The sequence below is a fragment of the Coregonus clupeaformis genome, chromosome 2, assembly GCF_020615455.1.
Source record: "Coregonus clupeaformis isolate EN_2021a chromosome 2, ASM2061545v1, whole genome shotgun sequence".
In the NCBI taxonomy this organism is placed as follows: domain Eukaryota; kingdom Metazoa; phylum Chordata; class Actinopteri; order Salmoniformes; family Salmonidae; genus Coregonus; species Coregonus clupeaformis.
In genome coordinates this window covers 3,167,016-3,190,833 of record NC_059193.1, presented here as the reverse complement: position 1 = coordinate 3,190,833, position 23,818 = coordinate 3,167,016, and the positions used below count along the sequence as shown (strand labels likewise).

Below are 23,818 nucleotides of genomic sequence, written 5' to 3'. Positions count from 1 at the left end.
CTAATATTGAGCCACAATTCGTTGGGGCATGGACTCTATAAGGTGTCGAAAGCGTTCCATAGGGATGCTGGCCCATGTTGACTCCAATGCTTCCCACAGTTGTGTCAAGTTGGCTGGATGTCCTTTGGGTGGTGGACCATTCTTGATACACACAGGAAATTATTCAGCCTGAAAAACCCAGTAGTGTTGCAATTCTTGACACAAACCGGTGTGCCTGGCACCTACTACCATACCCTGTTCAAAGGCACTTAAATCTTTTGTCTTGCCAATTCACCCTATGAATGGCACACATACACAATCTGTTTCTCAATTTTCTCAAGAGTTAAAAACCTTCTTTAACCTGTCTCCTCTCCTTCATCTACACTGATTGAAGTGGATTTAACAAGTGACATCAACAAGGGGTCATACTGTAGCTTTCACCTGGATTTACCTGGTCAGTCAATGTCATGGAAAGAGCAGGTGTTCTTAATGTTTTGTGCACTCAGCCACAACCACGGCCACATGACACACTGTCTGTAGAAGCAAACCATTTTTGTGAACAGGGTATACCTAATAAACTGGCCACTGAGTGTATGTTGAATAATCAAACCAGTCAGCATTGGCTCAAATAACTTTGTCTAGAACCTACATTTAATAATGACACCTGCCCACTGATGGTCAAAAGTAGAGATTTATAATAATCTTCTTGGTTCCGGAGTTTCAAGTAGCCTGATTATTTTTGAAAAGTTGTTGCCTTTCATTTTAAACGTCAGATTTTATTTGGAGAAATATTTTTGTTTAAATAATTGTTCCGACTGTATATTTATTTGTTGTTATTATGCTTTAATAAACATGTGCATGATGAATGAGTATTGCAGGTTTAAAATTAAAATGTTTAACAGGAAAGAAGATTTGTATCTCAAGGTGTTATTACCAACTGCAGCTAGCTGGGGATATATACATACATACAGTTTTCTAACATGATTGATTTAAAAAATTGAAATGTTAGCAGAACAGACAACTATGGGAAAACACAGATGGAGGAAATATAAAACATGTAAATAATCTCCCTGTTGGCCCTTTATTTCTTACAAAATATTATGAAAACCTCCCTCAAAAAAAAAATTCCGTTTTGAAACTGCAGTAAAAGTGCAGTAACTGCAGTTAACTGTGGTATTTTGGACATAGTAATTGCAGAAAAACTGAAGTGTCACTGCTATATTACTGCAGTAAAAAAACGGTTATTTTGGAGGCAGTATTTGCAGCATACTGCAGTGTACTGCACTCTAACTAGTTATACTGCAGTTATACGCAATAACATCTGCTAAATATGTGTATGTGACCAATACAATTTGATATGATTTGATACTGCACTCTGACTGCAGTCTTTTTTCTTAAGGGCTTCTCTTTCCATGACAGACTGACCAGGTGAGTCCAGGTGAAAGCTATGATCCCTTATTGATGGCACTTGTTATAATATAATATGCCAATTAGCAGACGCTTTTATCCAAAGCGACTTACAGTCATGTGTGCATATATTTTTACGTATGGGTGGTCCCGGGGATCGAACCCACTACCCTGGCGTTACAAGCGCCATGCTCTACCAATTGAGCTACAGAGGACTACAAATCCATATCAGTCAGTGTAGATGAAGGGGAGGAGACAGGTTAAAGGAGGATTTTTAAACCTTGAGATGATTGAGACATGGATTGTGTATGTGTGGCATTCAGAGGGTGAATGGGCAACACGAAAGATTGAGTGCCTTTGAATGGGGTGTGGTTGTAGGTGCTAGGCGCACCGGTTCTTAATGTTTTGTGCACTCAGTGAATATTTTTCACACTGATGCAGCTTATTTTTGTCATGGCCATGGTTATTGTAGGGTAAAGTGGTGACTTTAAATGAAAACAACAAGGGTTAATAGGCTACGGGATGTTCCCTAATGGAAATGATAACATTATGAAACCAGCCATGATGAATGGCTACACATGTTGCGGTCATGTGACGAAGCATAAACCGGTTAGGTCAAATGGAGAGTGAGCGCGCCCTGCGTTCTATGTGTTGTTCGGCTACTGTACAACGACTTCAGTGTTGGATCCGTGCGTGTCTAGGTTACTCAGCCTAAATCACAACTAGTCTCTGTTGTTTTAAACTGGCTGAATGTTTTGGGAACGACATATATATATATTCTGCACTTGAGTTAAGTATTAGAATTGAAAAAACATGTTAAATTTCGTCTTGCATGATGTCTCAAACAACACGGAGCAAAACACAACAACGCCTGAGGACTGGACTGTTGTGAGTAATTTATTAAGTATTTATTAAGTATTGTGATTATTAATTTGCAGTTGTCCCGTATTTAAACTACTGTACAGTGGACAGCAATATGCATTTCTTAGTTGTAGCTACATCGTTGCCACATGTGTCTGCAGCATGGCTTTTGGGGGGTGGGAGGTGGAACCACCCTCTCGCACTTAATAAAGTGGATGAGAATATTATTCTCAATTGACCAGAGAAGTGTTATAGGATCTGCCTCGCCCTCTGTAGGTAGGGATATACAGTATATGACTGTTTTGGTTTCTAATCAACACCTTTACCCTGTAAAGGTGTACTTTGCAGTCAGATGGATCCAGTTGATTATGGCAGTGCTAAGGTAAGCAGGGCACAGCATTTACATTATTATGATTTTTTTTTTTTTTACAAACCTCTTTGTAATTGTACAATCTGGTGATCACACAGGTCAAATTGAGGGCTCTTCCCAATCAGTTTTTTTGTTATTTGCAGCATTGTCGGTTCAGGTTCCATAATTGTTTATGCAACTTTCCAACACCTCATAAGGACACCTGAGGTTAGTTACTAACACTACAGATGATCCCATCTACAGTTGGTTTTAAGTGTTTCCGCATTTAAGCATATAATTTTACCCTACCTTAGTTGGTAGAAAGGTGCTATATAAATCCAATCGGTTGTTGTTTTTGTTAATAATAATAATAATAACAATATTATTAACCTACCTACAATACAATGACTGTGATTTAGACTCCATTTTAACTCCAAAACAATGCCCGATACTACCTCCTCTGCAGATGCAGCCATTGTTCTTACTGAGTGTGACAGACTTGCTGCTGGCAGTCAGCTGGCTGATAGGAGCAGTACTGTTCACCCAGGACTGTGGTAGCCATGCCACCTGCTACAACCTACACATCGTTGAACAGGTTTGGACACAGACATATAATCCATTCAATTACAGTAAGAGCTGACTTAACGTTTCAATATAAGAAGTAGTTGACCAAGCCAGCTCTAGATCAGGTCCAAATGAAGTAGAGCAGTAAATCTAGCCCAATTTGACGCCTCTTCAATTCAATTCTGTTAGATCAGGACAAAGTAGTCTGGATGTGGCTGACCCATTTCCCTTGTACTATTCTATGCCAAAAGGGAAAATGATAAACAGTGGGGAAAAAAAGTATTTAGTCAGCCACCAATTGTGCAAGTTCTCCCACTTAAAAAGATGAGAGAGGCCTGTAATTTTCATCATAGGTACACGTCAACTATGACAGACAAAAAATCCAGAAAATCACATTGTAGGATTTTTTATGAATTTATTTGCAAATTATGGTGGAAAATAAGTATTTGGTCAATAACAAAGGTTTCTCAATACTTTGTTATATACCCTTTGTTGGCAATGACACAGGTCAAACATTTTTCTGTAAGTCTTCACAAGGTTTTCACACACTGTTGCTGGTATTTTGGCCCATTCCTCCATGCAGATCTCCTCTAGAGCAGTGATGTTTTGGGGCTGTCGCTGGGCAACACAGACTTTCAACTCCCTCCAAAGATTTTCTATGGGGTTGAGATCTGGAGACTGGCTAGGCCACTCCAGGACCTTGAAATGCTTCTTACGAAGCCACTCCTTCGTTGCCCGGGCGGTGTGTTTGGGATCATTGTCATGCTGAAAGACCCAGCCACGTTTCATCTTCAATGCCCTTGCTGATGGAAGGAGGTTTTCACTCAAAATCTCACGATACATGGCCCCATTCATTCTTTCCTTTACACGGATCAGTCGTCCTGGTCCCTTTGCAGAAAAACAGCCCCAAAGCATGATGTTTCCACCCCCATGCTTCACAGTAGGTATGGTGTTATTTGGATGCAACTCAGCATTCTTTGTCCTCCAAACACGACCGAGTTGAGTTTTTACCAAAAGTTCTATTTTGGTTTCATCTGACCATATGACATTCTCCCAATCCTCTTCTGGATCATCCAAATACACTCTAGCAAACTTCAGACGGGCCTGGACATGTACTGGCTTAAGCAGGGGGACACGTCTGGCACTGCAGGATTTGAGTCCCTGGCGGCGTAGTGTGTTACTGATGGTAGGCTTTGTTACTTTGGTCCCAGCTCTCTGCAGGTCATTCACTAGGTCCCCCGTGTGGTTCTGGGATTTTTGCTCACCTTTCTTGTGATCATTTTGACCCCCATGGGGGTGAGATCTTGCGTGGAGCCCCAGATCGAGGGAGATTATCAGTGGTCTTGTATGTCTTCCATTTCCTAATAATTGCTCCCACAGTTGATTTCTTCAAACCAAGCTGCTTACCTATTGCAGATTCAGTCTTCCCAGCCTGGTGCAGGTCTACAATTTTGTTTCTGGTGTCCTTTGACAGCTCTTTGGTCTTGGCCATAGTGGAGTTTGGAGTGTGACTGTTTGAGGTTGTGGACAGGTGTCTTTTATACTGATAACAAGTTCAAACAGGTGCCATTAATACAGGTAACGAGTGGAGGACAGAGGAGCCTCTTAAAGAAGAAGTTACAGGCGTGTGAGAGCCAGAAATCTTGCTTGTTTGTAGGTGACCAAATACTGATTTTCCACCATAATTTGCAAATAAATTCATTGAAAATCCTACAATGTGATTTTCTGGATTTTTTTCTTCTCAATTTGTCTGTCATAGTTGACATGTACCTATGATGAAAATTACAGGCCTCTCTCATCTTTTTAAGTGGGAGAACTTGCACAATTGGTGGCTGACTAAATACTTTTTTTCCCCACTGTATAACCCCACAACAAAACCAATGATGGTCATAGATGTCTAATCTCCATGGATAAGCAGATAGGGAACATCATTCCATTGGTACATCATACCACTCTTCTCACCACTAAAATATAAGTAAATATTGGTTGATTCATGATGACCACTGATGGGGAACCCCTGTCTTTTATCAGATGCTGTATATGACCTCGTTCTTCTACACATTGAACTACGTATGGACCCTCTACTCTGGGCTAAATAACAAATTCTACAGGAGCCTTAATGGATACCCAGCCCAAGTAGGTGCCACCTGACAAATTATTAACGTTTTGATGTCTGACACATTTGGTTGTCTGTAATTCCCCATATTCAACTGTTTGGTTAAAATCTGGCCTCTGTTTTGTTGAAGTGCGTCACCAAACTGAGCACTTTCAGCAAGATTGCTGCAGTCCTGTCATGGTAAGCATTGACTTTTTCACAGAAACAGTATATGCTTGACCTATTTCAAGTTCAGTAGATGTCATTATGCATGCAATAGAGGGAGTATGCTAAATGTCCTGTCCCCGTTTCTCCTCCCAGTGTCCTCCCCGTGCTGCTGATGCTACCAGTGTTTGTAACAGGAAACATGGACCACTGTTACACAAACTTCAGCCAGCCTTACAAGTAGGTCTGTAGCATGCATCATAGTAGGAATATTACCACGGGGAGAGTTCATTATGGGTCAATAAGGTTTGGGGTTTTAGTGAGGCAATCAGAATTCATATCAAGCACTTCTGTGCTATATGTTTGGTCAATTAATATGATTTAATCATAATTTGTAATGTTTTTTATACGTCTCTTTTACTTTGAAGTACATAACGGTTTGACTAACGTCCCTCTCCCTGCATATTAGGTGCCTTCTAATGCACACGGAGGCACTCTTCATGTCTACTGACTTCAACCAGATGGAGGTGGACTCAGCTTGCCACCTGCTACACATGTACAGTATTGCTGTCTTCCTGGCAGCCTTCCTCCTCACCTTTGTTGGCATTGTGGTGAGTCAACATATCCCATGGTTACAATACTATATTTATTTTACTCAAACTTATCTTGGCTTCACACGTCTTTCGTCTACACCAGGTGCTCATGGGAAAAGCCCGCACTGTTTACAGACGTTGTGTGACCTCTAGTGGTTTCCTAGGCGACAGGCAGTGGGCGTCGCTTCGTGTTCTGGACCGACACATGCTCCTCTACCCCTCTGTCTTCCTCTTCTGTTGGGGCCCAGGTAACTACAGTTCTGTTCACCCAGCTCAGAATCCTAGGGCCCCCCAGGGCTTGATAAATGATTTGTAGCATCTGAAAATCACATTCTCCTTTTTGATATATTGCCTTATTTACCCTTCCATTTCAGCCGTCTTCCTGGCAGCCATGATTCTGTACAACCTGAAATCAGTGGAGGGAGTTGTGGGCGTCGTTCTGTACATCTTACAGGTAAAACTGCCAGCTGCTCCGAAACCTACATCCAAGCCGTGTGCAACCTCCTCCTCAGTCCATTTCTTAACTTCTACTTCGTCTTCGTCTTCCTCATCCCAGGCCTTCACCTCATCCTCTCAAGGCCTTCTGAACTGTGTGGTGTACGGCTGGACACAGAGACACTTCCGCTCAGCTAGCAAAGATGCTCTAAGGGACATGGACACCCAGACGCCACTTCTGAGATCTCAGAAGAAAGGCTATAAAACTCTATGGTCAACACCATCCCCCGAAGCAGATGATATAGGAGAACCTGGTATTCTACCGACCCCACATTAACTTATTAAGGCAGTTGTGAAACTGGCAAAATAAACTAAACAAAACCTTTTGTGCCAGACTGGGAGTGTGACAGTTTGGTTTAGAATCTTGGGGACAGTACCTTGGGAAGCACCTGGTATACCAATGAAGCAAGAATACCCAAGGCTGTACACAAGGGACAGCAGGGTCGAACCAGACAGAGGCTGAACCGCTGAGGCGTGAAAAAAGGAAGAACCAGGGAATTTACAATGAGAGGAAGAGCAGCTCTGAAACAGGATCTGAGAGCTCTGCTTTATAATATAATAATAATAATAATGCCATTTAGCAGACGCTTTTATCCATAGCGACTTACAGTCATGCGTGCATACATTTTTGTGTATGGGTGGTCCCGGGGATCGAACCCACTACCTTGGCGTTACAAGCGCCGTGCTCTACCAGCTGAGCTACAGAGGCTTTCATCGTAATCAGAGTCACTCCCTCCTTCACTTGTTTTGACTGCATCGGTCGTGCAAACATTGTCTCTACATTAGTGTTTAGATTTTCCCACAGTAGTTGGGGACAGCCGAAGATATTTGTGAAAGGCTTTGTAACAGACTGGCATGTCTTTGATTTAGAGGGGCCCTGATTGAGCCCAACCGTGTGGAAGAAAGTGAGCAGCCTGTTACTTTTCATCATGATGGAACAAAGGAACTCCATTCACAGAGATGCAGCTTGACGTACCAGTTTGGCCCGTGGTGTTGTGTAATGGTCGTAGATACGCAAGTGTGTGCAATATTTTGTTTTCGCCCTGCATGGGCTTGTTCACAGAAATGTTACAGTAAATTTATGCTCTCTCCTTGAGTTCAATTCAACAAACTTGATTTATCACCGGGGCAATTATTGCTCTGCATAAAATGTGACAGGCATGACAACGGGATAAATACATTACCACAACATACACATTTTATTTGTCAGAGATGTAAATTAAACTGAATTTAAAGAATGTGCATTTTCAGTCTGTCAATGCATTGGACTTTATTTCTGTTTAAGTCAATCCATCAATATGAAATGGGCATTCCAGCTAAAATATAGATACTGCTGCAGCTTCACCAAAACAATGAAATATTGTTTCACTCCCACATCCGACCAGCTGCATCATGGCAGTTATCAAAGATCAGGCTGTAGTCGGTGCCTCCAGCTTTGACGAAATCAGAGACCGTCTTACTTCCTCTAAAGTTTTTGGTTTCAATTTTCTGAAAAAAAAACTATGTTTTAATCTGAATGACTATGTATTTGCCACTACAAAGCCATTTCAATAAAAATGGCTTATTGAAAGAAAGCTGATTGAATACTTGCCTTCCAGTCTCGACCCATGTGGCGTGCATCTACCACCACAGTCTGAGAGCTGATGCCAAATCCATTCCCTTTATGGACAAGCCACTTGGCGCCGTCAGCCAAAGTCACTCTGTGGATCAACAACAAAGGATTAGACATAGCGGGTCATTTAGGCAGTTTCTTAAATAATAAACATGATGTTGCTAGATATGCAGTAACAAACGACTGACTTTTGTAGGCTTATTTTATCAATATCATACATATATCGTACATAATACATCTATCATACATAATATAATGTTACTCACCTGACTCCTGAGTGGCTGAAATCCCCCACCTGAAAGGACATGCCTTCTAGGGGTCTCCTCATTCTGTCTGCTTCATACACCTTGGAGTTGTACAGCTTCGTCAGGTCAGACATTTTAGATATATCATAATTGTAGGATCCTCCACTACCTATGAGAAAAGTTATAATAATACATGAACAACATAACAATAACATCATAATACTATATTTATATATATATATACAAGTATGAGAAAATAGTTGTTCAAACTTACCACCACTGAAAGAGGATTCCACATTTACAACCAAAAGGGCCAGAAGAGCTGGCAGGATGAGTGAGGTTCTGATGGAGAACATAGCAGGATGTTGTTGTGGATACCTACCACACTTTGTGCAGTGAGATAGATTTACCTTTTTATAAACCCCAAGTTGAGACATGCCTCCTCCCTTTTTATAAACCCCAAGTTGAGACATGTTATTACAACACATTCTCTTCAAATAGAAAGTCTGGCACACAACAGTGGATTGCAAAATAGTTGTTTATTTTTTTGTTGCATTTAATGGTTGTACTCTCAAACCGATTTTTTATTTTTTTTTATCTATTTATTTATTTAACCTTTATTTAACTAGGCAAGTCAGTTAAGAACAAATTCTTATTTACAATGACGGCCTACACCGGCCAAACCCGGACAACGCTGGGCCAATTGTGCGCCGCCCTATGGGACTCCCAGTCACGGCCGGTTGTGATACAGCCTGGAATCAAACCAGGGGGTCTGTAGTGACGCCTCAAGCACTGAGATGCAGTGTCTTAGACCGCTGCGCCACTCGGGAGCCCATTCATCATCTTTGAAAGAGTGATAACATAAACTTGTATTTTCTTAGACATAGTCAAGATTTTGTTTTCTCTTGGAAAGACAATTATTTTTTTGACCGCTGTAAAGGGTTAATTTCTGCCTTGGAGTTAATTCCTGGGCTTTAGCAGTATCAGACCAGGAAATTCCCAGATTGACAACATGACAGAGCAGTACCACAGCACAGTAGTTACCAAGAGTGCAAATACAGTCACTGCCAGTATCCTGCTGCAATACAGGATACTCCCATGTTGGGAAACACAGGGGAAACGGCCAGAATGTTGAATAATCATCAGGAGACAATTTCCATGAATTGCACTGCAATCAATCAACTAAAAATCCTAAAGTAAAGCACCTATTGTAATTTACCACAGATAACTTTTGTCAGCACCACATGTAGCTAGAACTTGTCTGGATGTGAACATGACTTCAGATGTGAATGACGCTATGGCAGTCAAGGTAAAGGAAGGTCTTATGACTTCCAGCTGCCAATGGAACCAGAGGCAGTTCAATGAATATTGTAACTATTCCAGCGTATTGTCACTCACTGTAGGGGGAACATATTGTCACAGCCCGGTGACCATGGCCTGATGTGATGGTGGGGACATCAGGATTTCTCAGAAGGCTGGAACAGCTGGCAGAAATTCCCCCAATGGCTGGCATGTAGGCATGGTGAAGAATTGGCAGCTGCACGGACCGTCTTCGTTGCACGCTGTAAAGGAAAACAAGCAAGTGTGTAGGACGTTTCATTCCAAAATATATACAGTAGATATTTCAAAAATATATATATACATACACTGAGTGTACAAAACATTAAGAACACCTTCCTAATATTGAGCCCCCCCCTGCCTTTTTGCCCCCAGAAGAGTCTCAATTCGTTGGGGCATGGACTCTACGAGGTGTCAAAAGCATTCTACAGGGATGCTGGCCCATGTTGACTCTAATGCTATCCCACAGTTGTGTCAAGTTGGCTGGATGTCCTTTGGGTGGTGGACCATTTAACAATATAATAAGGGATCATAGTTTTCACCTGGATTCACCTGGTCAGTCTATGTCATGGAAAGAGAATATGTTCATAATGTTTTGTACACTCAGTGTATATATAGAAAGTATAGAAAATATTTGTATTGCATAATGTATTTTTTTGTATCAGAGTAATGTTTTCCCGTACTGTTCAGGTGAGTTGATGTCATCAGAGAGTTCCCTGTTCATCCTGGACACATCCTCAGAGCGCACCTGGGCTCTCAGTGTCACCTCATGGCCCTGTCGACTAGGAGGACTCAGCTCTTCCTCTAGTACTTGCATGGCGACATCCTCCAACTGGTCACCAATCTGCAAATACCATGTATATGTTAATTCCCAAAGTTCCACGGTCTGAAATGGCATTAATGATTATTAGCTCTACAACACATGGGTGTTCAACCTACAACGGTTAAAGTTCTGTGAATTGTTTAGACTCAAGACAAGGGGTCAGAACCCACCTCTGTGATTCTCCTCCAGAGCTGCTGGTTTTCAGTACGCAGGCTTTCAAGAGATCTGCTGCCCTGATTGAGACTGCTAGAGGAACTGGAGGTCTTCGAGTCCTCCTTGTTAGGATCACATTGGAACCAGCTAGTTGGATCCACTTGGTTGGGATTGTCTCTGATTTCTATAAGCTAGGATACAAGACAGAAGCAGTCAATCATATTTTTCAAGATGAGTGTTTTCCATCCAACATCATCTAACATATACACCAATTTGTAAACAATATACACTGAGAGATGCGAGTAAAACAAGAGGACATTGAGATAAATTAGATATTTCAACATGAGAGTTCAACATGTATACAAGATGAGGTTTCAGAGATGAGGCAGGTGACACCTTTGGCAGGAACACCAGACACAGGGTGCAGGTACAGCAGGCGATGACCACCAAAGCCATGATGAAGAGCTGTACATTAGGGTTATACCGGGTCAGGAAGCACCCTGATGCTCCAATGATAGACATGACGGTCACGTAGTACATGCTCAGCCTTGTGTACTTGCTGTCATCATCATCGAGGAGTTGGATATGTGCATGGCTGGTTCTCAAGGCCAGGAAACATCCAAGTAACTAAAGAAAAGATGGAAAACAATCAGCTAGATTACCAGCTTTGTTTGAAAAGGATCCTGGGTGTTGAACAGGGTTCTGGCAATATCTCTCACCATTTGAAGCCCTTTGTAGCCATATACAATGGCGAGCCATTTAGTCATGTTTGTACTTTCACAGTGCTCCAGGAAGGGCCTTGTATTAACGTCTTCACCACCACGATCAGTCTGAAACGCCACAAAAAGGAAATACTATTTTAATATGTTTTATCTCCCTCTGAGTTTCACATTTACTACTACTCTACCACATGGTCGACTTCAGACCAGAACTATTTACTACAACCACATGGTCGACTCCAGACCAGAGCCATTTACTACAACCACATGGTCGACTCCAGACTAGAGCCATTTACTACAACCACATGGTCGACTCCAGAAATGTGGCATTTACTACAACCACATGGTCGACTCCAGACTAGAGCTATTTACTACAACCACAGTCGACTCCTGATTGCAGACTAGAGCCATTTACTACAACCACATGGTCTACTCCAGACTAGAGCCATTTACTACAACCACAGTCGACTCCTGATTGCAGACTAGAGCCATTTACTACAACCACATGGTCGACTCCAGACTAGAGCTATTTACTACAACCACAGTCGACTCCTGATTGCAGACTAGAGCCATTTACTACACCCACATGATTGACTTCAGACCAGAACTATTTACTACAACCACATGGTCGACTCCAGACCAGAGCCATTTACTACAACCACATGGTCGACTCCAGACTAGAGCCATTTACTACAACCACATGGTCGACTCCAGAAATGTGCCATTTACTACAACCACATGGTCGACTCCAGACTAGAGCCATTTACTACAACCACATGGTCGACTCCAGACTAGAGCTATTTACTACAACCACAGTCGACTCCTGATTGCAGACTAGAGCCATTTACTACAACCACATGGTCGACTCCAGACTAGAGCTATTTACTACAACCACAGTCGACTCCTGATTGCAGACTAGAGCCATTTACTACAACCACATGGTCGACTCCAGACTAGAGCTATTTACTACAACCACATGGTCGACTCCAGACCAGAGATATTTACTACAACCACATGGTCGACTCCAGACCAGAGCCATTTACTACAACCACATGGTCGACTCCAGACTAGAGCCATTTACTACAACCACATAGTCGACTCCAGAAATGTGCCATTTACTACAACCACATGGTCGACTCCAGACCAGAGCCATTTACTACAACCACATAGTCGACTTCAGACTCCAGACCAGAGCCATTTACTACAACCACATGGTCGACCCCAGACTAGAGCAGAGGTTAACCCTACACACGACTTACTGTAATCTGTGGATCGACAGTAAAACCAGATAATCTCATTACTTTAAACAAAGCCCATGATTGTGTGCATTCCAACACAGTGAGTGTACTGTGGTTGATCTTTACCTTCGAACAAAGGGGATTCAACTCATGGGTGGTGAGATTTGCAGTGTAGTATGATAGTGTCTCAGGTCTAAAGAGGTTGGGCAATAGGGATGGATATGTTGTGGAGGTGGGCAGAGTGAATGGATAACCAGTTAACTAAATTGAATGATACTTCCTATGAGCAGTGTACACATTTAGACACCTTTTAACTTAAACGCATGTGTGATGATGGTACTGAAGTGCCACCTTGGCCAATACATGACCTGTCTGAGTGATTAACCTCCAAGCTCAACTGTTCCACTGTTTGTCTAACACAGGGGTGTCAAACTCATTTTAGCTCAGTGGCCACATGGAGGAAAATCTATTCCCAAGTGGGCCAGACCGGAAAAATCATGGTATATATAACTTAAAAACAACAACTTCAGATTGTTTTCTTTGTTTTAATACGATCAACATACAACATAAAGCTGGAGCCTGAGGACAGTGTGTCCAAAATAGTACAAGCACAACATCACTATTAATCATAAAACACGTCAAGTTTATTTGAAAATTCTAAAGAAAAAGAACACACAAACACACAATGCCTCAGTGATTAACAGAACTGTTTCACAGATCACAGAACTATATCAGGGTGTCATTTCTCAGGCAGAAATGTAGATAAAAATAATGAAATCCTGTTCCCCAAACAAGTGCAAGAACCACAGAGTCAAGAATAGGTTAAATATACAAATAAAATAAAAACAATTAAAAACAATAGCACATCAACATAAAAACATATAAACATAAAGCTGGAGCCTGAGGACAGTGTCCAAAAGCACAACATCACTATTAATCATAAAACACCTCAAGTTATTTGAAAGTTCTGAGGACAAAGAACACACAAACACACAATGCCTCAGTGATTCACAGAAGTATATCACAGATCACAGAACTATATCAGGGTGTCATTTCTCAGGCAGAAATGTAGATCAAAATAATGAAATCCTGTTCCCCAAACAAGTGCAAGAACCACAGAGTCAAGAATAGGTTAAATATACAAATAAAATAAAAACAATTAAAAACAATAGCACATCAACATAAAAACATAAATCTGAAAGCGTTGCTCAAACTCCCGTAACAGTCCCGTTATTTTATCTTTGAACCGCTTCATGTCTGCCACATGTTGGGTCGCGCACACATTTTTCAGACAGGGGAAGTGAGCTGCATCACCACCGGTAAGTTGCGTCTCCCACAATGACAGCTTCAACTTGAAAGAACGTATGCTGTCATAATACAGCGTGACAACTTTGTTGCGCCCTTGCAGCTGTTTGTTCAAGTTATTCAGGTGCTCTGTAACATCCACCATAAATGCAAGGTCCTGCATCCATTCTGCGGAATGAAATTCTAACACTGGTTTGCCATTTTCTTCCATGAACTGTTCAATTTCTTCTCGTAAATCAAAGAAACGCCTCAGCACAGCACCTCGGCTTAACCATCTTACCTCAGTGTGGTATGGCAGGCCATAGATGTGGTCTTTCTCTCTGAGAAGGCTGTCAAACTGACGGTGATTCAGGCTTCTGGATCGGATGAAATTAACAGTTTGGATGACCACCTTCATGACGTTATCCATCTTTAATGACTTGCAACACAAAGCCTCCTGGTGCAAAATACAGTGAAAAGTCAAAAAATCACGTCCTCCATTTGCAGATTGCACTTTCTCTCTGAACTTTGTCATTGAGGGCGCACCATCTGTAGCCAGGCTGACAGCGCGGGACCAGTCCACTCCGACCCTGTCCAGCGCGCCCGACGAGTGCGGTAAAAATATCAGCTGCTGTCGTTGTATCTGTCATCGGCACCAACTCCACGAACTCCTCGGTGACGGTCAATGTGTCATCAACTCCGCGGATGAAAATGGCCAGTTGTGCAACATCTGTAATGTCCGTGCTTTCATCAATTGCAACCGAAAACGCAATAAATGACTTTACTTTTTGCTTCAACTGGCTGTCCAAATCCACTGAAAGATCGGAAATCCTGTCTGCAACTGTGTTTCTTGTCAGGCTGATATTTGCAAAAGCCTGCCGCTTTTCAGGGCACACAATCTCCGCTGCCTTCATCATGCATGTTTTTACAAATTCACCCTCACTAAATGGTTTTGAAGCCACTGCGATTTCATTAGCAATGAGGTAGCTAGCTTTCACTGCAGCGTCACTGATGTCTCGGCTGTGAGTAAACACAGACTGCTGTTTCTTCAGACCCGCAAACAGTTCATTCACCTTCTCTCATCTCCACTGTCCTTGAAAGTTGTCATATTTGTCGGCATGAAGACTCACATAGTGGCGACGAAGGTTATATTCTTTCAGCATAAATAGGATGACCATTTTTCTTGGAACACTCTGCACTCTGCGTCCACTTTTCTCTTTTTTGACAGAGACATATTGGGGCAATGAGGGTGCCAAAGCACATAATGTTAAAAGTAGAAGCCGTAATAAATATCGCGGGCAAAACAAAGTAGCTCATTGGCTGCACGTGCTTGACCTACTTGCTCTGCCCCGGTATAAACAGTTTGCTTGCTTAACACAATTGCTATTGCGCCATCCAGTGGACGCAATTGGAACAGCAGTTTATTTTATTGAAAAATTGCAGCGCATTTTTATACTTTACAAAATTATTATTAATAAAAAAATATATATATATATATATTTTTTTTAAATCATCTCGCGGGCCGGATTAAACCCTTTTGCGGGCCGGACGTTTGACACCCCTGGTCTAACAGGATCTACTAGAGTAGATATACAGTATCTGGACCTAATAATAATACATTTTATTTGCTCCTTTCAAGATTGCCAAGGACTCTTAATGAGTAAGAAATATAACAAAATAGCAAATAAACATTCCGTTACTAAGAGCAAAAGGACATCAGAAAAAAGGAGCATGACTCGCAAAACATAGCAAGCACAACAATACAGGGGGAAATTAATCAAAATGCAGTTCAAATTGAGAGGCTAACTTTAACCTTGTCTGCATCCCCTGTTAACGTTAGGTAGTAAGTAGCTACTGTACTCGAAATTTAGCTAGCTTGTTGCTACCTGGATAGCTACTAAACAATAGCTGGAACGACCTAGCGAACAGACGCGAACTGGCTGAGTCGATTCAGTGGCTAGCTTTGCACTTGGCTAGCTAACAGTAGCTGCTAGGGGTAAGTTATAACCTACATTTGTGTTTTGTTTTTACATACTGGTAACCAGAGTCGTTCAAGGGAATTCGGAACATGGGTGACTAGTTAACGTTAGCTTGGATCTCTCTGTGTGTTCGTGCCGTGGGAAGAGGGGTTTTTTCGTTGGCAGAAAGCAATGGCTAGCTATGATCTGCTTGGCGTGTTGACACACTGGTGATTTGTTGTGGCCGAGTATTGGTGCTAAACCGTGTTATTGGAGCCTGGCATGCTAGTTGGCTATGGCGTCATAGGACTAGGTGCCCTGGACGGTTTTCACGGAAGAATACTTTACCAAGTTAGCTAGCTGAATAAACTAAGTTAGTCTATTCCTAGAAAACATTGAACCGCTGTAGTTTACAACAATTATAGTTTCTGAGGTGGAAGTTGGGAGAGTTATATTTGGGTGTTTCAGTGAAACGTAAGTGAGGGAGGCCCCGCTCTCTCGCTTTCCCAGATGTTTAGTTCATTTCATTCCGATCTCCTTTGCATTATTGTAGCCATTTTCTGTAGCCTGTCAACAATGCGTCTGTCTATCCCTGTTCTCTCCTCTCTGCACAGGCCATACAAACGCCTCACACCGCGTGGCTGCTGCCTCTCTAACCTGGTGGTCCCTGCACGCACGACCCACGTGGAGTTCCACGTCTCCGGCAGGCTCTGGAACTGCCGTTCTGTGGCCAACAAGGCAGGGTTCATCTCAGCCTATGCTACCCTCCAGTCCCTCGACCTCTTGGCGCTGACGGAAACATGGATTACCACTGAAAACACTGCTACTCCTACTGCTCTCTCCTCATCTGACCATGTATTCTCGCATACCCCGAGAGCATCTGGTCAGCGGGGTGGTGGCACAGGAATCCTCATCTCTCCTAAGTTGACATTTTCTATTTTCCCCCCGACCCATCTGTCTATCTCCTCATTTGAATTCCATGCTGTCACAGTCACTAGCCCATTCAAGCTTAACATCCTTATCATTTATCGCCCTCCAGGTTCCCTTGGAGAGTTCATCAATGAGCTTGACAAGTTCCTTTCCTGAGGATGGCTCACCCCTCACAGTTCTGGGTGACTTTAACATCCCTACGTCTACCTTTGACTCATTTCTCTCTGCCTCCTTCTTTCCACTCCTCTCCTCTTTTGACCTCAACCTCTCACCGTCCCCCCCTACTCACAAGGCAGGCAATACGCTTGACCTCATCTTTACTAGATGCTGTTCTTCTACTAATCTCACTGCAACTCCCCTCCATGTCTCCGACCACTACTTTGTATCCTTTTCTCTCTCGCTCTCCTCCAACACTACTCACTCTGCCTCTACTCAGATGGTAATGCGCCGTCGCAACCTTTGCTCTCTCTCTCCTCTTCCATCCTATCATCTCTTCCCTCTGCTCAATCCTTCTCCCTCCAAGCTCCTGATTCTGCCTCCTCAACCCTCCTCTCCTCCCTTTCTGCATCCTTTGACTCTCTATGTCCCCTATCCTCCCGGCCGGCTCGGTCCTCCCCTCCTGCTCCGTGGCTTGACGACTAATTGCGAGCTCACAGAACAGGCCTCCGGGCAGCCGAGCGGAAATGGAGGAAAACTAGACTCCCTGCTGACCTGGCATCGTTTCACTCCCTCCTCTCTACATTTTCTTCCTCTGTTTCTGCTGCTAAAGCCACTTTCTAGCACTCTAAATCCCCCCTCCCCCCCTCTCTGTGGATGACTTCGTCAACCATTTTGAAAAGAAGGTTGACGACACCGATCCTCGTTTGTTAAGTCAAATGACACTGCTGGTCCTGCTCACACTGCCCTACCCTATGCTTTGACTTTTTTCTCCCCTCTCTCTCCAGATGAAATCTTGCGACTTGTGACGGCCGGCCGCCCAACAACCTGCCCGCTTGACCCTATCCCTTCCTCTCTTCTCCAGACCATTTCCGGAGACCTTCTCCCTTACCTCACCTCGCTCATCAACTCATCCTTGACCGCTGGCTATGTCCCTTCCGTCTTCAAGAGAGCGAGAGTTGCACCCCTTCTCAAAAAACCTACACTCGATCCCTCTGATGTCAACAACTACAGACCAGTATCCCTTCTTTCTTTTCTCTCCAAAACTCTTGAGCGTGCCGTCTTTAGCCAACTCTCTTGCTATCTCTCTCAGAATGACCTTCTTGATCCAAACCAGTCAGGTTTCAAGACTGGTCATTCAACTGAGACTGCTCTTCTCTGTGTCACGGAGGCTCTCCGCACTGCTAAAGCAAACTCTCTCTCCTCTGCTCTTGTCCTTCTAGACCTGTCTGCTGCCTTTTATACTGTGAACCAACAGATCCTCCTCTCCACCCTCTCCGAGTTGGGCATCTCCGGCGCGGCTCACTCCTGGATTGCGTCCTACCTGACCGGTTGCTCCTACCAAGTGGCGTGGGGCGAGAATCTGTCTCCGCACCACGTGCTCTCACCACTGGTGTCTCCCAGGGCTCAGTTCTAGGCCCTCTCCTATTCTCGCTATACACCAAGTCACTTGGCTCTATCATATCCTCACATGGCCTCTCCTATCATTGCTACGCAGACGACACACAACTAATCTTCTCCTTTCCCCCTTCTGATAACCAGGTGGCGAATCGCATCTCTGCATATCTGGCAGACATATCAGTGTGGATGACGGATCACCACCTCAAGCTGAATCTCGGCAAGACGGAGCTGCTCTTCCTCCCGGGGAAGGACTGCCCGTTCCATGATATCGCCATCACGGTTGACAACTCCGTTGTGTCCTCCTCCCAGAGTGCGAAGAGCCTTGGCGTGACCCTGGACAACACCCTGTCGTTCTCCGCTAACATCAAGGCGGTGACCCGATCCTGTAGGTTCATGCTCTACAACATTCGGAGAGTACGACCCTGCCTTACACAGGAAGCGGCACAGGTCCTAATCCAGGCACTTGTCATCTCCCGTCTGGATTACTGCAACTCGCTGTTGGCTGGGCTCCCTGCCTGTGCCATTAAACCCCTACAACTCATCCAGAATGCCGCAGCCCGTCTGGTGTTCAACCTTCCCAAGTTCTCTCACGTCACCCCGCTCCTCCGCACACTCCACTGGCTTCCAGTTGAAGCTCGCATCTGCTACAAGACCATGGTGCTTGCCTACGGAGCTGTGAGGGGAACGGCACCTCCGTACCTTCAGGCTCTGATCAGTCCCTACACCCAAACGAGGGCATTGCGTTCATCCACCTCTGGCCTGCTGGCCCCCCTACCTCTGCGGAAGCACAGTTCCCACTCATCCCAGTCAAAACTGTTCGCTGCTCTGGCACCCCAATGGTGGAACAAGCTCCCTCACGACGCCAGGACAGCGGAGTCACTCACCACCTTCCGGAGACACTTGACACCCCACCTCTTTAAGGAATACCTGGGATAGGATAAAGTAATCCTTCTACCCCCCCCTTACCCCACCACCCCAAAAAATAATAATTGTAAAGTGGTTATCCCACTGGCTAGTTGAATGCACCAATTTGTAAGTCGCTCTGGATAAGAGCATCTGCTAAATGACGTAAATGTAAATGTAAATGTACACAACAAAAGATAAAAGACAAGAGAGCAAGACCAAGGTTAAAATGCAAAAAAATATATATATATATATTAAAGTGTTACCTCTATGCTGAACTCTTCCACTGTTCGTCTGAGTGGATCCACCATCTGCCAGCAGGTTAAGAGACACAGATCGATCAGCAGCATTCCCCCGACAATAATCCATAGTTGGTAATCCTTAATAATCTGAAGAAAGAACAGAGAGGGAAAGGATGAATATTAAATATTAGACAGGAGAGATGGCGATTAAAAGGCCTGTACAATCTCTTACCTTTTTAAACTTTGAGTTTACCTTTTTCATTATCTCCTTATTGTTGACGATTGTCCAGACCCTCCAGGTTTTTGCAAACAATGCCCCAAAAGTTGTGGTGTATCCTACAGAAAGAATCCATGTGCGAATCTGTGACAAGAGGAGGAAAATGTCTAAAACAATATGCATCCCTTTAAAATAAGGGTTCTCTCTCCTTATCACTAAAATGCTTAGACATTTAAGCTCATGTGTACTCACAGGGCAAAGCGTGACAAACACTTTGTCAGTCACAAGGGATCCATCCAGCCCATAGAGGAAGACGGAGGTACAGGCCAGCATCGTACCCAGGATAATGAGGTAGTTCATGGACGGACTGGACTTCTTAATGACCCTATGGGAAAAACAAAATATTGAGATATTTTAACAGGCTGCCTTGTCTGAGCAGAGCATGTGACTAAGTAAGATGGACAACAATGAAAGAAAAAACAAGCTTGTGTTTCGATGTAAGCTACCTCAAAAAGTATCTAGTTCAATTACAAGCCAATACAAGATGCTTGGAATAATGATCATACCAATGGTTGCGATACTTGATGTGGAAGAAGAGGAAGGAGAGTGCCATGAGTATAGCCAGGCCAGTGGTGGATGACAAGATGATGTAGAGGGGAACACTGACATCCCACCGCTGGGAGTGTGTCCGGTCTTTAGGCGGCTCCATCCCTATGAAAGGCACAAAAAAGTAGAATGCAAAGACTGTCAAAAAAAAAAAGCTCAAATGGAAATTTGGTGGTCATTTTTGTAATAGTTGAGGTGTCATCATGAACTTGCTTAATGCCTTGTCCTAGTACTGTAGGTCCTACCTTGAAACCTGATTAAGTGGTTGATGAGTTCCAATACTTCTGCTTCAGCATTATACTGGCCTATCTGGACCTCCCGGCCCTCTGTGGAAACACAAGCAGTTGATAAATATTTCACAAAGAATGTTCTCTAAATTCATGGAAATACACATCTGTAATGTTTACCTTGAAATTGGCTTAAGTTAATAGTTCCCATGCGTTCACCATTTCTAAACAGAACTTGACCCTGAAAAAAAAAAAGAAACTGTCAATTTGAGAAAATGATTTGTAAAACACATCTTATCTTTAGTCTTTTGGAGCAATGATCTATCTAAAATGGAATGTTAACACAACAGTCATGCTAACTTACAGTTACACCCTCAAAGCGGATTTCCTTCATGGAATCCAGGACCATTCGTCCAATCTCCTTATCGCTGACTGTGAAGTTCCGGTGGATGTCATATCTCTCTCTGTATCTTACCGACTCAATGACCCTGGTCATTGCTTTCACCATCACCCAAACTCCATCATAGGCAAACCCATGGAACTTGCTGGCAACTAACCCTTTCTGCAGCAGCTCTCTGTTGTAAGTCTCGTCATACTCTTGTGGGGTCTAAACAGAAACACAAAGGTGCTTGTTTAACTTATCTTAATGCTCTTGTGTTACCTTTGCAACATTGCAAATACACCATTTGATGTTTTCAACATTATGGCCAATTTCTGTTATAAACACTACTTATCCATCAGAGAGAGAATGGTACAGTATCGACGGAATATGCTGTTCCTTGCTGAAAACCTCAGTACCTACCCTTCCTGAGATGCCTTTGATCTGTCTGTTACTGAGGTGTGTGAAGTCCACAATGATGTGGCCCTCCATAGCGGTCAGCAGGTTGTTTGAAGTACAGTTGGAGGAGTTAGCCTTCTCCCACCAGCTCCCATGGTAACCGCCAGGGAGGATCCACTGATACCTCCTGCCAAACATGTTCAGGCTATAAGCCTAGAAGAAAAATGTTATAGGGTAATTACAAAGGCAAATGGTTATCATAAAGATAATAAAAAAATAATAGTATGATGAATGCTCTGTTAAACTGCCATTAATCTTTGTCTCAAACAAGTGCTAATCATCAATGATGGCATGGTGTTGCATCGCATCAGATTTAAACAGAGGTTTTCTGGTTATGTACTCACACAGCAAAACACTTTAGATGCTGAATTCTCGTCAAACAACCCAATAATGATCCTTACATCCATATCCTGTCGAAAGGGACATGATACAAAACAAAGAAAAGGCAGAGCCTTGAGATTGACACGTTGAGGATGCATCTGCAATTTTCTGAAATTATGCAATTGAGTGTCTAATTCAAACATTGTAAGTAAAGATGATTTGGGCATATAACTCACCTTCAATTTCTTTACATTGACACATGGGTCAGTGGACAGGCTTTCAGTTACAGCAACCATAACATCAGCCTTGCTCAGTTGTTTAGTCAGATCTCTCCTTATCTGTCAAGGACAGGACAATATAAACTTCAGATTTCACAGATAAGACAGCATAGTTGTCAGCAGTCTGAATCAATAGACTACTGCCTGATATCTTTGTATCCCTGCTTGTAAATGGTGATAACGTCTACATTGTACACCAGCTGAAACAGCCATGTGACGGAAAGTGTTACCAAGGTCAGTGGTACCTCTGAGATCCTCTGTACATCCTGGGTCAGAGTTCCTACACGCCTCCACTTGTAGTTCTGTAGGATCTTCACAACAGCCTGATTGACTGTGTTGTCCGAGGTGACCATTCGGAAGAAGTTGGGATATTTTTTCTCATAATCTAAAACAGGCGTTGTTGCAGCGAAATATAGCTGAAATATTGAATGTGCGATAATGTTAGGCTAGAAGAGCACAATATCATTATTTGAAGTACCAGCAATTGTGTGATTTGCATGTACAGTGCATTCGGAAAGTATTCAGACCCCTTGACTTTTTCCACATTTTGTTACATTACAGTCTTGTCCTAAAATTGATTAAATTATTTTTTTCCCCCTCATCAATCTACACACAATACCTCATAATGACAAAGCGAAAAAAGTTGTTTTTATTTTCTCAAAGGAATTTTCCGTAGCACTCCGAGACAGGATTGTGTTGAGGCACAGATCTGGGGAAGGGTACCAAAAAATTTCTGCAGCATTGAAGGTCGTCAAGAACACAGTGGCCTCCATAATTCTTAAATGGAAGAAGTTTGGAACCACCAAGACTCTTCCTAAAGCTGGCTGCCCGGCCAAACTGAGCAATCGGGGGAGAAGGGCCTTGGTCAGGGAGGTGACCAAGAACCCGATGGTCACGCTGACAGAGTTCTAGAGTTCCTCCTTGGAGATGGGAGAACCTTCCAGAAGGACAGCCATCTCTGCAGCACTCCACCAATCAGGCCTTTATGGTAGAGTGGCCAGACGGAAGCTACTCCTCAGTAAAAGGCACATGAAAGCCTGCTTGGAGTTTGCCAAAAGGCACCTAAAGACTCTCAGACCATGAGAAACAAGATTCTCTGGTCTGATGAAACCAAGATTGAACTATTTGGCCTGAATGCCAAGCGTCACATCTGGAATCTCTGCCAAAGGTGCTTCAACAAAGTACTAAGTAAAGGGTCTGAATACTTATGTAAATCTGATACAGTGGGGAAAAAAAGTATTTAGTCAGCCACCAATTGTGCAAGTTCTCCCACTTAAAAAGATGAGAGAGGCCTGTAATTTTCATCATAGGTACACGCCAACTATGACAGACAAAATGAGAAAAAAACATCCAGAAAATCACATTGTAGGATTTTTTATGAATTTATTTGCAAATTATGGTGGAAAATAAGTATTTGGTCAATAACAAAAGTTTCTCAATACTTTGTTATATACCCTTTGTTGGCAATGACACAGGTCAAACGTTTTCTGTAAGTCTTCACAAGGTTTTCACACACTGTTGCTGGTATTTTGGCCCATTCCTCCATGCAGATCTCCTCTAGAGCAGTGATGTTTTGGGGCTGTCACTGGGCAACACGGACTTTCAACTCCCTCCAAAGATTTTCTATGGGGTTGAGATCTGGAGACTGGCTAGGCCACTCCAGGACCTTGAAATGCTTCTTACGAAGCCACTCCTTCGTTGCCCGGGCGGTGTGTTTGGGATCATTGTCATGCTGAAAGACCCAGCCACGTTTCATCTTCAATGCCCTTGCTGATGGAAGGAGGTTTTCACTCAAAATCTCACAATACATGGCCCCATTCA

The 23,818-nt window shown here is 43.2% G+C and overlaps 2 protein-coding genes across 4 annotated transcripts; one reads left to right on the top strand and one right to left on the bottom strand.

Annotated features, from left to right (window-relative positions):
- The first annotated feature begins 1,713 nt into the window (after nucleotides 1-1,713).
- Nucleotides 1,714-7,132, top strand: LOC123492731 (transmembrane protein 116-like). 3 transcript variants are annotated; one of them, XM_045225766.1, is made up of 11 exons: nucleotides 1,714-2,274; nucleotides 2,583-2,629; nucleotides 2,761-2,824; nucleotides 3,063-3,191; nucleotides 5,192-5,296; nucleotides 5,407-5,456; nucleotides 5,577-5,660; nucleotides 5,890-6,031; nucleotides 6,117-6,261; nucleotides 6,388-6,467; nucleotides 6,570-7,132. In XM_045225766.1, exons 1-11 carry the CDS (start codon nucleotides 2,200-2,202, stop codon nucleotides 6,783-6,785), a joined length of 1,137 nt encoding a protein of 378 aa, XP_045081701.1. In that variant the 5' UTR covers nucleotides 1,714-2,199; the 3' UTR covers nucleotides 6,786-7,132. The 3 variants fall into 3 exon arrangements, with proteins under 3 accessions (XP_045081701.1, XP_045081702.1, XP_045081700.1); XM_045225767.1 differs by lacking the exon at nucleotides 2,761-2,824 and having other exon boundaries at nucleotides 2,186-2,274; XM_045225765.1 differs by lacking the exon at nucleotides 1,714-2,274 and having other exon boundaries at nucleotides 2,282-2,629.
- Nucleotides 7,133-9,168: 2,036 nt separating this feature from the next.
- Nucleotides 9,169-22,496, bottom strand: LOC123492669 (gamma-aminobutyric acid type B receptor subunit 2-like). The gene is made up of 17 exons (XM_045225421.1): nucleotides 22,476-22,496; nucleotides 22,243-22,413; nucleotides 21,956-22,057; nucleotides 21,743-21,808; nucleotides 21,363-21,551; nucleotides 20,925-21,167; nucleotides 20,741-20,801; nucleotides 20,579-20,659; nucleotides 20,294-20,438; nucleotides 19,980-20,112; nucleotides 19,764-19,871; nucleotides 19,535-19,657; nucleotides 11,399-11,509; nucleotides 11,076-11,306; nucleotides 10,697-10,870; nucleotides 10,387-10,547; nucleotides 9,169-9,927 (listed from the first exon to the last, which is right to left on the bottom strand). Exons 1-17 carry the CDS (start codon nucleotides 22,494-22,496, stop codon nucleotides 9,756-9,758), a joined length of 2,292 nt encoding a protein of 763 aa, XP_045081356.1. The 3' UTR covers nucleotides 9,169-9,755.
- Nucleotides 22,497-23,818: the final 1,322 nt, after the last annotated feature.